The sequence below is a fragment of the Erpetoichthys calabaricus genome, chromosome 2 (assembly GCF_900747795.2).
Source record: "Erpetoichthys calabaricus chromosome 2, fErpCal1.3, whole genome shotgun sequence".
NCBI classification, from domain to species: Eukaryota; Metazoa; Chordata; class Cladistia; order Polypteriformes; family Polypteridae; genus Erpetoichthys; species Erpetoichthys calabaricus.
This window is the reverse complement of record NC_041395.2, coordinates 139,761,853-139,777,067: the sequence shown is the minus strand read 5'-3', so window position 1 is coordinate 139,777,067 and position 15,215 is coordinate 139,761,853. Positions and strand designations below refer to the sequence as shown.

General features: G+C 38.4%; 1 protein-coding gene across 3 annotated transcripts in view; it reads right to left on the bottom strand.

The window, feature by feature from the left end:
* pex5la (peroxisomal biogenesis factor 5-like a) overlaps window positions 1-15,215 on the bottom strand; it is a 293,523-nt gene that overhangs the window by 69,610 nt on the left and 208,698 nt on the right. For 2 of the 3 annotated variants that reach the window (XM_051923953.1, XM_028794576.2), the window contains one exon: window positions 3,050-3,145. The exons of the other annotated variant lie outside the window; for it this stretch is intronic. In XM_051923953.1, coding sequence (XP_051779913.1) covers window positions 3,050-3,145 — 96 coding nt within the window. The remainder of the gene's footprint in view (window positions 1-3,049; window positions 3,146-15,215) is intronic. 3 annotated transcript variants of the gene reach the window in all.

Genomic DNA, 15,215 nt, shown 5'->3' with positions numbered 1-15,215 from the left:
ATTTTATCCCTACAAAGTAATTTTTTAAAGCCCATTGCAGCACTACTTGTGTGATTTTGGGCTATACAAGAAATACATTGTTGTTGCTGTTATTGTTGTCAGAAATATGCTTGAATGGAAACAGAAACACTGTGTTTTATTATATGCAAGTTCCTATGTGTATTGTTCTGCCCTCACTGTGGTAATAATCCTTTCCAGTATGGTACCAATTTTCTTATTTTGGTCCTTGGATTAAAAAAATCTAAGAACCCCCATCCTAGAGCAGTTTTGTTTTTTCATCCAATGTTTGATAGCTCTTTCAGAGGTTATAATCTTATTTTGTTGTTATTGTATGTTGTACTGCTCAGTATGTGGGCAATACTCCATTCCACAGAGCACTTTGACTCATTTCACATATTTGTGAGATATATTGTACACTCACCATGCAGCACTGCGTATACTAAGCATAAGCTGTTTATCAAAGAACAAAACAAGATAAACAAGATAGAGTTATGTAAGGTAAAGCTGGATGTAAATGAGATTTCTTTTAATATTGTACTTTACAGTTTACACCTTCAGAGCTTGAATTTCTGGATATTGGACAAACTCACGGGCCGATGCTTATAATGGTCAATGTGAACAGAATTTGTGTACAAGCAAATCCTTAAAGATTTCCTGGTGTGGAGAACATTTGTTTGCTTTTTTGAAAGCACTAAATTATCTGGAGAAGGATAAAAGACAAGGGTACAGGTCAGGACAGTAAAGCCCAATGTACTGCTACATACAGTACACATACCAAAAGTGTCTCCTTATAAAAGGGACGTTTATAATCGATAATTTACATACAGTATGTCAACATCCATTTACTGTGTTCTATTTAAGTACATTTGTTAATTTACTGATGCTATAAAGTTTAGTATTTTGGCAGTTCTGATGAGAATGAATCTAAGAGAATATGAATAGGTACTGTTTCTAGAGTACCCAGTGGAGAGTGAATGCTGTCAAGGCAAGGCATACAACTATATTTCATGTCTGTTCAAAACTTGTTTAATATTGATGTAATAACCCTGAAGGATCAGTTAATTTCTCTAAGGTTATTAAAAGAGTAAGCAGTATGTAATGCAAAATGATTATCTGATGTTTTTGAAAGCATTTATGTGACTGCCATGGACTTAAGGGGGTGCTTTAGAGCTATCATCAAACCCAAAGTGGCAAACTGAAAGTGAAACTAATACAATATTTTTTTTAAGGAAAGCAGAGAAGATGGGGGTAGCATAAGCATGCCTTAGTCTTCCGGCCTGCCAAAACACCACTGGTTGGCTTTTCACACTTACTCACAGTTGAACGCTTCCCTTTGCTTGCACCACACTTTCCCCTTCTTTTCTCTGGTCTTCCCTCCTCCCACCTGTTCCACCCTTGACAACGGCTGCCTCAAAATTCCAAGCTCATCAGTGTATTCCACTCTATAGTCTTTTATCTCAACCATCATTCAAAAGCCTTTTGATGTGCATGATGAACTCCCTCTAGTTGTACCAGGTTTCCCTGAAAGCTCCTGATACCCCAGAATTGAACTGGAAGGGGTCAAAGTTACCATCATCCCTAATAGTCTTGTAAGCTTAAACAACACTGCCCTCTAGTGGCTTGTGGAACATTCACAATATCATAAACTAACTTAATTCTGGGATGTCACGACACCTAGCTTACCACTGCCCTGAAAATGTCCTTTTATCTTCATTCTCTTCTGTTAGGATACTAAAATAACTCAATACACACAAACTGATGGTACTGGAGGGGTGGCGGCAAGTCAGGATGAGAACAGCAAGCAGCAGTAGGTGTCTGTTGACAAATACAGGGGACACCAAGGCTCTAATAATAAAACAATACACTTTGGCGCATAATAATAACAATAACAACAACTATAAAAAGTATTAATTACATTTATATAGTGTTTTTCTAGCCTACTCAAAGTGCTTTACATAGACAGTGGAGAATCACTTCAATCAATACCATTGTCTAGCAGTCACCTGGATATTGTCACAGCATCCATTCTTGAGCCAGTATGCTCACCACACATTAGCCATCAGGTGGTGAAGGGATAAGAGAGCTTGCCAGTTAGGGCCAAGGAGTGATTAAGGGGCCAGAATGACCAAGCTGTGGTGGGGGACACTCAGCTCTTTTTAAAGGATGCCCAGGGATCTTTAAACCATAGAGAGTCAAGACCTCGGTTTTATGTCTCATCCAAAGGGACAGATTAGCACCGTGCGCATAAAGTACGGTACATACAGAACATTTTGTCAAGACATTTGCTAGAGTTCCAGTTTGCTGAGAGCCCTAGAAGTGTGACAAGCAGGACAAAAAGGTGACTAGAAGTTTAAAAAGCATGGAATGCTTCCTCAAACACCTAAAGAGTACAAAGGTCAAAGAAGAATAGACAACTACTTGGTGGCCATTGAGAAGTGGGCCTTTAAGGATAACAGAAGTCTGTGATGTTCAGGGGTCACTAGAAAAAGTTTTAACCTGGTAGATCAAATGTAGGGCCTTCCAGACTCTTGAGGTCATTCTGGCACCTGACCCTTCATAGGCAGATGCCAGTTCAGCCTCAAGTCATGCGATCAGTAGATGAGAAGAGCTCAACTGGTGGGAGAAAGAGAGTCCAAAGTGAAATGGGAGTGAGAGATGGGAGGTAAGAGTATGTTTGGTGCATGAGGCTAGATACAATGGTGTGTGCATATGGATGAGCCACCCCATAAATGGTTAGGAAATCTAGGTGTGTAGGGTGGCCTTGAAGAGCTTTGGGTGTTGGTCATTCTGTACATTATTTAATTATATTACTATTTTGTTTAAAAGAACAGGCTCCCTGCAGTTTATAATGGGTGTGGGGAAACTATTAAGAGTGTATGAATTTCTTATAAATACTTTTCGGTCTAATGTGTATTATGACAAGCACTATTACTGTTGCACTTTTGTTTTGGGCATTCAGTGTCTGCAAGCTTTACTGATGTTCTCCGAATGCTAAGCAATGTATGAACTGACCACAAAAACAAAAAAAACATAAAACAAAATTCATTACCTCTACAGCTGCTTTTGCTCTTTCAAATTCTTCTTCTAAGGACTGGTTTCTGGACAGAAGTGAACTTCCCCAGCGTTGCTCTTTCCCTAAATGACCCTAATAAAACAAAGCAAAGCAGAGCAACATCTTCAAGGTCAAGGATGGAAAAGTGATCATTAAGAAGTTATTAGGACCTCCACTTCATGTGTAATTAGAGTTTCTGATACCATCAGGCAGCAGGCATTGTGTTTGTTGGCCAATCAGTATTCCAATCACTCAAATGGCCTAATTGTCTTGTCTGACAATCTCAAGTACTATTTAACTCTTATATTTGTATAATTATGTTGGTATAAAAAAGGGACTTGTTTTTGTTTCATAGCTTAAAACACTTACCCCGTCTGCTTTTCTGCAATGCTGTCCTTGTGTTTTTTGTGAAGCACCATTTTTATCATACATTTATTTAGGAAAAACAGCATAATAACAAAGCATAAGCCAATCAAACATATGAGAATAGCATAGCAAGTACAATAGTAAGTTCCAACACCAATCCATGAAACAAAGAGAGCTTTATGACTACAGAGCCCCATTTAAGATGGTTCTTCACCTACATAAAAACATCAGACCTCTTTGCTGCTTCTTTTTCCTTAATTAACAGCCAAACAATAATGAGACAAAATGAGCTGCCACATGACCAGCTAACCACAGTATCTGAAAATAAAGAAGGGTGAAGGTCTCAAACGAAATAAGAAGGTTGAGCACAGGCCTGGTATGTTTATTTTAGAATGGCATTAATGACCAGACTCTGAAAAAATTCTAAACAGACCCTCATGAAGAGACTTTAATTTTTTTGTCCAATTTGAAGAATACATAGTTATAGTTCTATATAGTATATACAGTATAGTTATATATATAGAACTCAGTTATAGAAGGTGGATTGGGATTCTTCCAGTTGAAGAAAATAATGCATCATGTTTGTACTGTGATATAGGAAATTATAACTGATTTTTAATACAACAATGTTATCTCATCTGGTATTTTTGCAGACATTGCTGTTAATATAGTAGTAATGAACATCCATCTTAAAACCTTCTCCAGATACGCCTTTTCCTTTATGAAACTACTCTCCATTTTATGTGTTGTATTATTGAAATCTTCCGTCAAACAGGTTTCTACAATATGTACTCTGTCTGACATATAAACCACATATATATTTCCTCCTTGGCTTGGAACATCACCTTCTGAGACATCACCTCATGTTCAAAAACGTTCACTTAGTTTCAAATTGTACATTGTACCTTACTCCCCAACACCATTTCTACCAAATATTTCCTTCCAGTTCTTCTGGCATTTTCAACAAATGTTCTGGAGCAGCTCCTCAGTTTAATGGAAGGGCTGACAACCGTGAGGCCGAGAGAGAGACTGCTCTTACACAACATTTCAGCCGATTCAAGGTGGATCTCTGCTGCTGCCACCATCTCACGGAAGATGTGTGGTTGTGAGGGGGAGTCTCCCTGTACAAATTCATGAGCAGAGACAGTCATACATGCATCATGTTTGTACTGTGATATAGGAAATTATAACTGATTTTTAATATCCATCCATCCATTTTCCAACCAGCTGAATCCGAACACAGGGTCACGGGGGTCTGCTGGAGCCAATCCCAGCCAACACAGTGCACTAGGCAGGAACCAATCCCGGGCAGGGTGCCAACCCACTGCAGTGATTTTTAATACCACAATGTTATTCTCATCTGGTATTTTTGCAGACATTGCTGTTAATATAGTAGTAATGAACTTCGATCCAAGGCTTACTGAGTAACAAAATGATTAACGTGCAGGACGTTCCAGTAACATACAACCTACAAATAAAGACACTTGAAGGAATTGCTCATGGGCTGTTTTAGACAGTTACAGATGAGATATGTGTTAATGGCGAACAATTTTATTTGAGTTATCATCTGCTTGTTGGAGCATATTGAACTTGAATGGATTTAATGAACCTTTGGCCGAGGAGCTTGAGCCAATAATAGCATCACTGCAAACAATCTGTTGCTAAAAACAGTAGTTATGTGATTTTGAGATGTGGTAAAAATAGAACTCATTAAAGAAAATCTTAGTGAACACTTAAAAATTCACAAAATTAAAACAGACTTGACTATGCAGCCCAACCATTTTGGTTATCTTCTCAATATTCCATCAAAGTACTGTACTTTGTAAAAGTTGTTAAGGATTTCATATATACTTAATGACACAGTAGTATTTTCCAGATTTCAACAAACATTTATGTGAGCAAATGCCTGTTGGCTTTCATTTTAAATGCAATTTACCTTGATTTCCACAGCTGAAGCAACTGACAAACTGATAGGAAATGTGCAAACTCTGAAGATTTGTAGGGCAGCAGTGTCAACCATCATGCTCGCCTCTTTCACATTTAATTTTATTATAAATGCTGTTAAACATATGCAACCTGTTACTTCCTTAAACTAACATTCTGATCGTTATGCTGACTTTATTTATAAACGACTTTCAAATAAATCTAACTGGCTTGCCTGATTTGTCTGATGATTTGGGGCTCTGGACACTTGTGAAATTCTCTAGCCCTTTTTCTTCCTTCTTTTTCTGCTTTCAGTTAAGTTCAGTCTTTTGGATGTGTCAGATTTCTTTTTCTTCCCCCTTTTTTTCCCCACATCTTAAAACCTTCTCCAGATACGCCTTTTCCTTTATGAAACTATTCTCCATTTTATGTGTTGTATTATTGAAATCTTCCGTCAAACAGGTTTCTACAATATGTACTCTGTCTGACATATAAACCTTGTATATATTTCCTCCTTGGCTTGGAACATCATCTTCAGAGACATCACCTCATGTTCAAACACATTCACTTAGTTTCAAATTGTACATTGTACCTTACTCCCCAAAGCCATTTCTACCAAATATTTCCTTCCAGTTCTTCTGGCATGTTTCAACAAATGTTCTGGAGCAGCTGCTCAGTTTAATGGAAGGGCTGACAACCGTGAGGCTGAGAGAGAGTCTGCTCTTACACAACATTTCAGCCGATTCAAGGTGGATCCCTGCAGCTGCCACCATCTCACGGAAGATGTGTGGTTGTGAGGGGGAGTCCTCCCTGTACAAATTCATGAGCAGAGACAGTCATACATTTCCAAAAGTTTTTCCTCTCTTTGGATATGAATATTACTCTTTCTTCTCATATTTTCCAATTTCTCCTCTCTGTTAATTCTCTCCAGTGAAGAATTTTATTTCTAGATATCATCACAGCTAAAGTTCTCACTGGAGGGGGGCTCATTTTTTTCTCTGTAATTTCCAGGAAACTTTCCTTTTATAGTAAAAACTCATCAAGCTTTCTGATGTTAAAATTAATTGTGCCTCTGTGACTGACTTCAAAAATTGCTCATTCAGGGTGGACAGAATTAATTGCTTTTGGTGAACACAGTCTTTCTTCTTTCCAATTTTCCCATAGTTCCCTTTGTTTAATCTACCCTTACAATGTAGGGTGGGGTAGGTACTGGTAGGAGGAAGATTTTGTTTTTGCTGTGCTTCGTGTTGTAGTTTTAGCAAGCACTTATTTAATTTATAATGTTAAAGTTTTCATGTCTCTGCCCCTCTTAAAATAGGCTTTAGGCAAAGCATACAAAATACACACACATTGTGAAGGTTGTTTAAAGCAATTCATGGTCCCTTTGAGGGGTCCTGGCCAGGGTGCCAATCCATTGCTAGGCTCACACTCAAATAGGAGACAAATAAAGAACGCCGATTAGCCTACTCTTTAAGTCTGTGGCCATGCAGTGTTCTGTTAAGATTAAACAAAACATCAGCAAGTAAAAAATAAGAGTCAGAAAGATTTAGATTAAAACAGGCCATTCAGCACAACAAAGCTTGCCAGTCCCATCGACTTAACTCCTCCAAAATAACTTCAAGTCAAGTTTTCAAGGCCCAGTAAAATCTTTCTTCATCTCCTATTTCAAGGAAAAGAGATGCAGTTGAGAAGCAGGCAAGGATAATAACTGGAAAATCAAAAATATTTGCATCTTAACCTTTAAACCAGGGCTAACAATCAGAGTCAAAAAGATGTGCCACACATTCCTTATCTAGAAAATCAGAATACTTTTCTTTAGAATCACAAGAAGGTATGGAGTTATCCGCAATCTCAGATAAAGTCCAAAGCAACAACTCTTCATCCTGTCACATACCACGGCAATCCAGGTCAGTTGTAGGGAAACATCAACAAATGGTGGGGGCTTTCAGTAAACACAAACACCGAGAAGCTGAATGCAATAAAAATCACAAAATGAGAACCAAACTAATAATCAAAATGATCATTATCAAAAACTCAAACATTGTGAAGAAAACTAAGAGAAACATGCAGAAAAAGCTAAAATAAATTAAATACAGGTCACCATCGAAACATACAGGAGGTGATACAGATTACTCGGGGGGGAAAACCATAAAGCTGTGCAACCTTAATGCAGACAAGAACCAGGTGTGGAATTTAAACCCAGGCCACAATACCGCCTCACCACCTTTACACAGTCTGGTACAATAGAACAGTAACACTACTATTCAACATGGAAACACATATCTTTAATTGTTTTTTACATTTCTTCGTTCCCAAGTTATCGATTTACTTGTGGATCAATTCAGCATCAGTATGATGTCTACCATGTTGGCACCCTGCAAAACAGTTGATCCTCCCTGTTAAATGATGCTTTTTACAAAAAGCACCACTTTTTTTTAAAAATTTTATTGATTTTATTGTAATCATTCCATACAAATAGATCAATTTTTACAAAAAAAAAAAACAGGATTGAAAACAAATCCACCCCCATCTCTGAGAAAGAGCATTGGCAAGAGACTAAAACTTACAAATAGTAAAACTAAATAAATTGAAGAGTTTAATAGGTGGATACAGATAAATGGAGAAGAAAAAGAAATGGGGAGAGAATCTACTTCCTCAGTGCTTTAAGAGCTTATTCTAAAATATTATTGATTAGATTCTGCCAGGTTTTGAAAACGTTTTGCACAGATCCTCTAAGTGAGAATTTGATTTTTTCCAATTTCAAATAATATAAAACATCGGTTACCCACTGACTTAAAAGAGGCGAGTTAGGATTCTTCCAGTTTAGCAAAATAAGTCTGCGTGCCAATAGTGTAGTTAAGTCAATCACAGTTTGTTTTTCCTTCTCCACTTTAAGCCCTTCTGGGAGTACACCAGACACAGCTGCTACTGGATTAGGAGGGATTGTGACAACAAGGCTGTCTGAAAGGCACTTAAAGATTTTTGTCAGAATGATGTTAATTTGGTGCAGGCCCAAAACATGTGACCCAGTGAGGCTGTAACTTGATTGCAGCGTTTGCAGGTTGGATCTTGCCCTGGAAACATTTTGGACAATTTCAGGTGAGACAGATGTGCTCGATATATAATTTTGAGCTGAATAATTGTATGCTTTGCGCATATGGAGCACGGCTGAATTCTCTGCATTGCTACCTTCCACTCCTTTTCTGATATGTTGAGTGAGAGATCCTTTTCTCATTGTCCTCTTGGATCTTTGAAAGGGAGGGACTGTACAATATTTTTATATATTGCAGAAGTACTGGCGAGTCCTTGAGACTGAGCAATATTTTTTCCAGCATAGAGGAAGGTGGGAGATGGGGAAAATCGGGCAGGTTCTGTTTGACAAAGTTTCTAATTTGAAGATAGTGAAAGAAATATGTTGCTGGAAAATTAAATTTGGAATGTAATTGCTCATAGGATGCAAAGCTGTTGTCTATATAAAGATCTCTAAGCAATTTAATCCCAAATGTTTTCCAGATATTAAAAGCTGCATATGTTTGCGAGGGTTGAAAAAGGTGGTCTCATGCAGAGGTGCATGAGATTCTCCATCTTAAAATGCTTTCTACATTGGTTCCATATTCTGAGTGAGTGAAGCACAATTGGGTTATTAGTATATTGGCGATACCTTGCATTTATTGTGGTACAAAGCAAGGAATATAGAGAAGTACTGCAGGATTTTATTTCTATTGCTGACCAAGCTCGTGTATGTTCATCTATTTTTCTCCAGGTTTATCTAGCTTGTATGTTTGCTGCCCAGTAGTAAAACTGAAAGTTAGGCAGAGCCATACCACCTTCTGTCTTAGGTCTTTGTAGAGTCGCTCTTTGGAAACGTGGATGTTTTAGGTTCCAAATAAATTAGGTTATGGTTGAATCTAATTGCTTAAAGAATGATTTATTGATGTATATTGGAATGTTTTGAAATAAAAAAAGAACCTTAGGAAGGATATTCATCTTAACAACGTTAATTCTTCCAGCTAGAGTGAGATGGAGGGTTGACCATCTATGCAAGTCTTGCTTAATTTTTTCCATACAGACGGCGAAATTTAGTTGATAAAGAGATTGTGATATTTACCCCATGGTATTTAAACTGATCTACAATAATAAAAGGGAAGGTGTCCAATCTAATATTGTATGCTTGAGAATTCACTGCAAAGAGCACACTTTTATTTAAATTAATTCTGAGACCAGAGATCTTTTGAAATTCTGTAAGTGCTGTTAAGACTGCAGGCTCAGTAATTTGTAGGTCTGATATATATAAAACCATATCATCTGCATATAGAGAAATTTTCTGTTCCAGTCCTTCTCTGATAATCCCCTTTATCTGATAAGAATTTCGACAGTGAACTGCCAGTGGTTCAATGGCGATTACAAATAGCAGCAGTGACAAGGGGCATCCTTGTCTGGTACCACGTTCTAGTTTAAAGTAGTGTGAGAAAATGTTGTTAATACAAACTGAAGCTTCTGGATTGGTATACAGTAGTTTGATCCATGCACAAATATTCGGGCCAAACCCAAATTTCTCTAATGTAGTGAAAACGTAGTTCCATTCAATCATATCAAATGCTTTTTCTGCATCCAACGATAATAATATCTCCGGGGTGTTTGTCTTTGCAGGTGAATATATTACATTGAACAGGCGTCGGAGATTGGAAGCTAAGTGTCGACCCTTGATAAATCCAGTTTGATCCTGTGATATTACCGAAGGCAGCACTTTCTCTATCCTTGTAGCTAGGACTTTGGAGAGTATCTTAACATCATTATTCAGAAGTGAAATTGGTCTGTATGATGCACATTGTAATAAGTCCTTATTTTGTTTTGGAAAGATGGTGATTAATGCTTGGCAAAAAGTTTCAGGTAGAATTTGATTGTCTCTAGCTTCTGTAAATGTTGCTAATAAGAGGGGAGCTAGCTGAGTGGAGAATTTCTTACTTCAACAGGGTAGCCATCAGGGCCTGCTGCTTTCCCACTGTGAAGTGACTTTATAGCATCTAGTAATTCTGATAACGCCAGAGGTTTATCCAGTTCCTCCGCACTAAAAGTATCTATTTGTGGTAACTGTAATGTATCCAGAAATGCATTAGATTGTGTGTTGTCTTCTTTGAGCTCAGTAGAATATAAGGATTTATAGTAGTCTCTAAATATGTGCATTATATTTTTATGGTCAATGATTTTATCTCCATTCGTGTTGGTAATTGCTGGGATTGTATTGTGAACTTCTTGCTTGTGGATTTGTTGAACTAAGAGCTTATTAGCTTTCTCTCCGTGTTCATAGTAATGATGTCTTGATTTAAAAATGAGTTGTTCAATTTCTTTAGTTGTTAAGTGGTTGAGCTCTGAATGCAGAGCCTGTCTTTTCCTATGAAGAGCTTTACTTGGACACCTGGCATGTTCTTGATCTATTCTAGTAATTTCGCTGGTTAGCTCTGATACATTCTTGGTTTCTAATTTATTTCTGTGGGAAAGATATGAAATAATCTGTCCTCTTAAGAAGGCCTTTAAAGTTTCCCAAAGTGTTCCCGCAGAGATCTCTGAGGATGTATTTGTCTCTAGGAAGAGACAACACTGAATCTGCTTTGCACTTCACTCTGCTGACTGGTAGAAGTGGGAGGTTATTTTTTCTAATGATTAGCCTACTTACCCCCCTTGTACCTTTTGATTCACAAATTGAAAATGTCAAGCGATTATGATATTGATTAGGGCAAGCATGCAATCTTGGGACCTGCTGCCTAGTCTGTAAATACAGGGGGTGATGGTTAGGCATGGGTTCAGCCCTAGGGAACACCGTAGTTCCATTTAAGGTACCAGGTGTGCTGACAGAGAAGAACAAAAAGGGATCACAGACGAGAAGATTGATGTGAGTAACAGAAGGCATACTAAGTGACAGGCCTAATCGTTGCCTGATTCCTTGTGTCAATGATAATGTGTGTCTTTCTTAGGCCTTTTTGTTTAATTATATTAATTACTAAATTACCTCCTGCTGATTTTCCTTTGAATACTTTGTTTCTCCTCACAACGTCTATTACTTTATTAAGCACTTTGTATTGTTCATAATGAAAGCACTGTAAAGAATGTCTACTGCCTTAAAATGGATTTCGGGTGGCACTATGGCAGAGTATTTAGCTCTGCACCTTGACAGCTTCAGTAGCCTGGTTTGACTTTCTGGGCCAGTTCACACACTCTGTGTATCTGTGAGCTTTTTCACCAGATCCTGTGGTTTCTTCCCAAATATACAGTATAAGCATTACTTTGATTACCTGTGTAAGTGCGTGAGGTGGTGAGGTAGTGTGGCTGGCCTGTTTAAGGTTTTTTTTTTTTAATTTGTGCATGACAGGATAAGCACTGGCTTTCAGTTATAATGCAATAGAATAAGCACTTTATATTTATTTCATGTTTACTTCCTATTATTCATTTTTCATTTTAGCATTCAGATAAATTACTATTTGTCTTCATTTGATTGTGATCTATGCCAGCAATCTTGATTGAAATAGAGACTTTCATAAAATGTAAGCAGATTTTAAGCAGTAAAACATTCTTTCTTTAGCAATGATTGGATGAGAGAAAGCAGCACTTCATAGTGAATATATTTTGGTTTGGCTTTAATGCATTAATTTACTCAAAGAATCAGAATTTAGAAGGTCATTAATGGATTATCAGATACTTTATTCCCTGTGTCTGCTTGTCAATTAGCAGCCTCTCACGATATTACACACCCAGCATAAGAGTAGAGCTAAAAAAGAGACCTAAAGGCAAGTGCCGCTGCAACATTTGGCATGTGTTGTCTTCACAGCAAATCCATTTAGACAATTAATATTCCAAAAATAGCCCTCAACTGTAACATGATATATGTGGAACATCATTGCCATGTAACACGAGGCTTGATGCGCAGCACAGAGCTCCTTTACATGCTGGCATTTTTGGAAGCAGTTCTGCCTAAATGTATTTTACTTGGAGGTAAATATTTGGGTAAACTGATACTTTAGAAAGACATTTCATTAAAAATGAGCATATGGTGAGTAGGAGGGAACAGTTGGGTATCTAAAGGGCTACGCTCTCTAGAAACAAATTATCATTTTAGGAGGAAGAAAACTGTTAAAGTAGATAGACTTGGAAACGAAAACAAATTCAGAGACTTTAAGTTGTTTGAGAATTAGGAAGATGGGATGATTTCACAGTCAGTTTGAGAATCTGGAAAACAATAAATATATAATATATAATTGTGTCCACACCTTGAGATACGCTTTTTGGGATGCAAGACCTCTGATATATTGGCAGGCAGCTGTGTGCTCTTCCTAGATCACAGAAACGCATGATATTGAACAGTACTGGTTATGCTAGAGACAGAGTTGTGCATTCTTAGAATTGCTGGCTTTGTGAAGCCAGGGTCAAAAATTAAAAAGAGGAATTGTGTTGCATTATATCCAAAATATTCTTAAATTATGGTTTATATTATTAGATATGTGCATTTACACTATATATATTCATTTTGAAACATTAGTTCAGATAAATATTGGTTGACATACATTGGTTTTAAAACACTGGGTGGTGCATGAAGCAGTAGCCTGCATATCAAGGATTATGCATTGTGTGACATTCATGACACACCAGTCTGATTCATGTAAAGCATTTTATATTTCAACTAACCTATATTTTTAAAGAGATCTACTCATATCCAATACATATACATTGTCATGGATGTATCAGTGTCCCGGCTAGGATGGATTCTGTTCCTTTACCTAATTGAGAGGCCAGTATAATGTATGGTCAGTTTGGGAGGTGTGACATTCCCTGTCCTGGCCAGAAGGCACACACAGAGGGGCATTGTGGCAGTTGGTGCATCGGAACTGACATTCCAGCATGGGAATCTCTTGTCTACTGGTAGGCTAACATAGTGGATGGATAACCTGGATGGAGAAGCATCCCGACCGGGATGGTTAACAGCTCCTTTCCAGTTGGGATGCCAGAAGAAATGTGGGACAATGAGAGACTGCCTCCTATGCTTAAGTCATCCTCCTGTACACTTGGTGGAGGGACCCCTTGTGGCAAGTCCCCATTTGGCTGTCTGCAAGGTAGCTTGGGAAGTGTGGTTCCATAGAGCTGCCCTGTTGAGTTTATGGGTGCAACCAGGGGGAGCCAGGAGACGAGTCTTCTGTTGCAGGGTAGTTCTGTCTGACTTGGAAGTGCTTCCTGGAGAAAATGTTTTAGGCACTGAAAGTACTGCCAGATTGGGTTTATAAGGGAGCCCTCTGCTTTGCCTGGGGAGTCAGAATGGGGTGGAGAACAGACAAAGTTGGCCAAGAAGCAGCAAGGAAAAAGGAAGACTCTGTGCTGGAGGTATTTTCTGTTTAATAAATGGGTTGATTTGAAACTGGTACTGTGTAGTTGTGTCAAGAGCTCGTTTATGCCCCCTAATGTCGACTGATATATATATATATAGATAGGCTCGGGCACAAGTGCTGCCACCAACAAGAGTTTTATTTGTGGGGAACTCTTACAGAAGTGTTTCCCATACCACAGCCACAGTTACAAAGCACAAGCTGCACAGATTATATATACAACACTCAGTAATGCGTTGTCTTTGTTTCTCTCTTTTCTCCGTCTCCTCGCTCATCTCAGCAAGCTTCATCTTCCACCTCCCGACTCTGGCTCCCAGAGTTGTGGCAGGTAGCTCCTTTTATCTTGTCCCTGGAAGTACTTAGAGTGTTCCAAAGGCTTGACCCAGAAACATGGGAGCACAAAGTAGGGCTCCACGTTGTCTGTTGCACCCACAGAGCCCAACAGGGCTGAGTTAGAGAACTCAATTTCCCATGATACCATCTGGGAAACTGTGGTGCTGCCACAACCCAGGGAGGCTGCCATCCAATAGTCTGGGGTACACAATGCCCTCTATACATGTTGTCTCCCGCTGCCCTTCAAAGCTGAGGGTGTCCTGGCCATCGCTTACCATACTGTGTGTTTATATATATATTGTCACACATTTGCGACTAGGAAGGAGCTGATTGGACCAAGTGGAGGTCATTACCCACCAGGCCAGGGGGTGGTGGGGCGCACTAAACCTACCTCTGTTATCTCTGCAGGCTAAATATGGGAAAACTGCCTGATGTAACATCACTTCCAGTTCCGGTGCCCACACGGACATCACTTCCAGTTCCAGCCAAATGACATCACTTCTGCTTTTCGGCTTATAAAGCCACCATCTTTTCAAAACCTCATTAGTTTAGTCTTGAAACTCAACCTAAGCACATCATTCTTGTTTTCTATACCCTTTTGCAGCCAGAGACAATATATGGGTGGCTGCCCCAAACCTTTATTGTGCATTGAGACTACTTTTTTCACAATATATATATCTGTTATAATATATACTATTAGAACCATCTCTATATATACATCAGAACAGATGTATCCAAATCAATGTATATTGTATATCTGATTGAATGTATTTAAAAAAGCATACATATTCAAACTAATGTCTATAATCAAATATATTTAATGTGTAATATATATTGTATTTATAAATCTGTAGAATTATCCTGAGTGTGTAACCTGTAAAGTAATTATCTTTGGTTATCATTTTGAATTTAAGATACAGCAGGACCATACCTCCATATGCAGACCTGATATCGTTGATAAGAGCTGACCCTGCTGAGGTGATAGCCCTGGGAGCAACAAAAAGACAAAAGACAGTGGACAAGAAATGTCTCCAAAGGCATAGTGAGATAGCAGTGTATATGGATAGTATAGAAGACCAACAGTGAGTAGGGAGGCATTATATTGTGGTGCATGTGGTGTATTTATTGTGTTGTGTACTTGGTCTACTCAAGCTGTGCATTTATATAAGGTA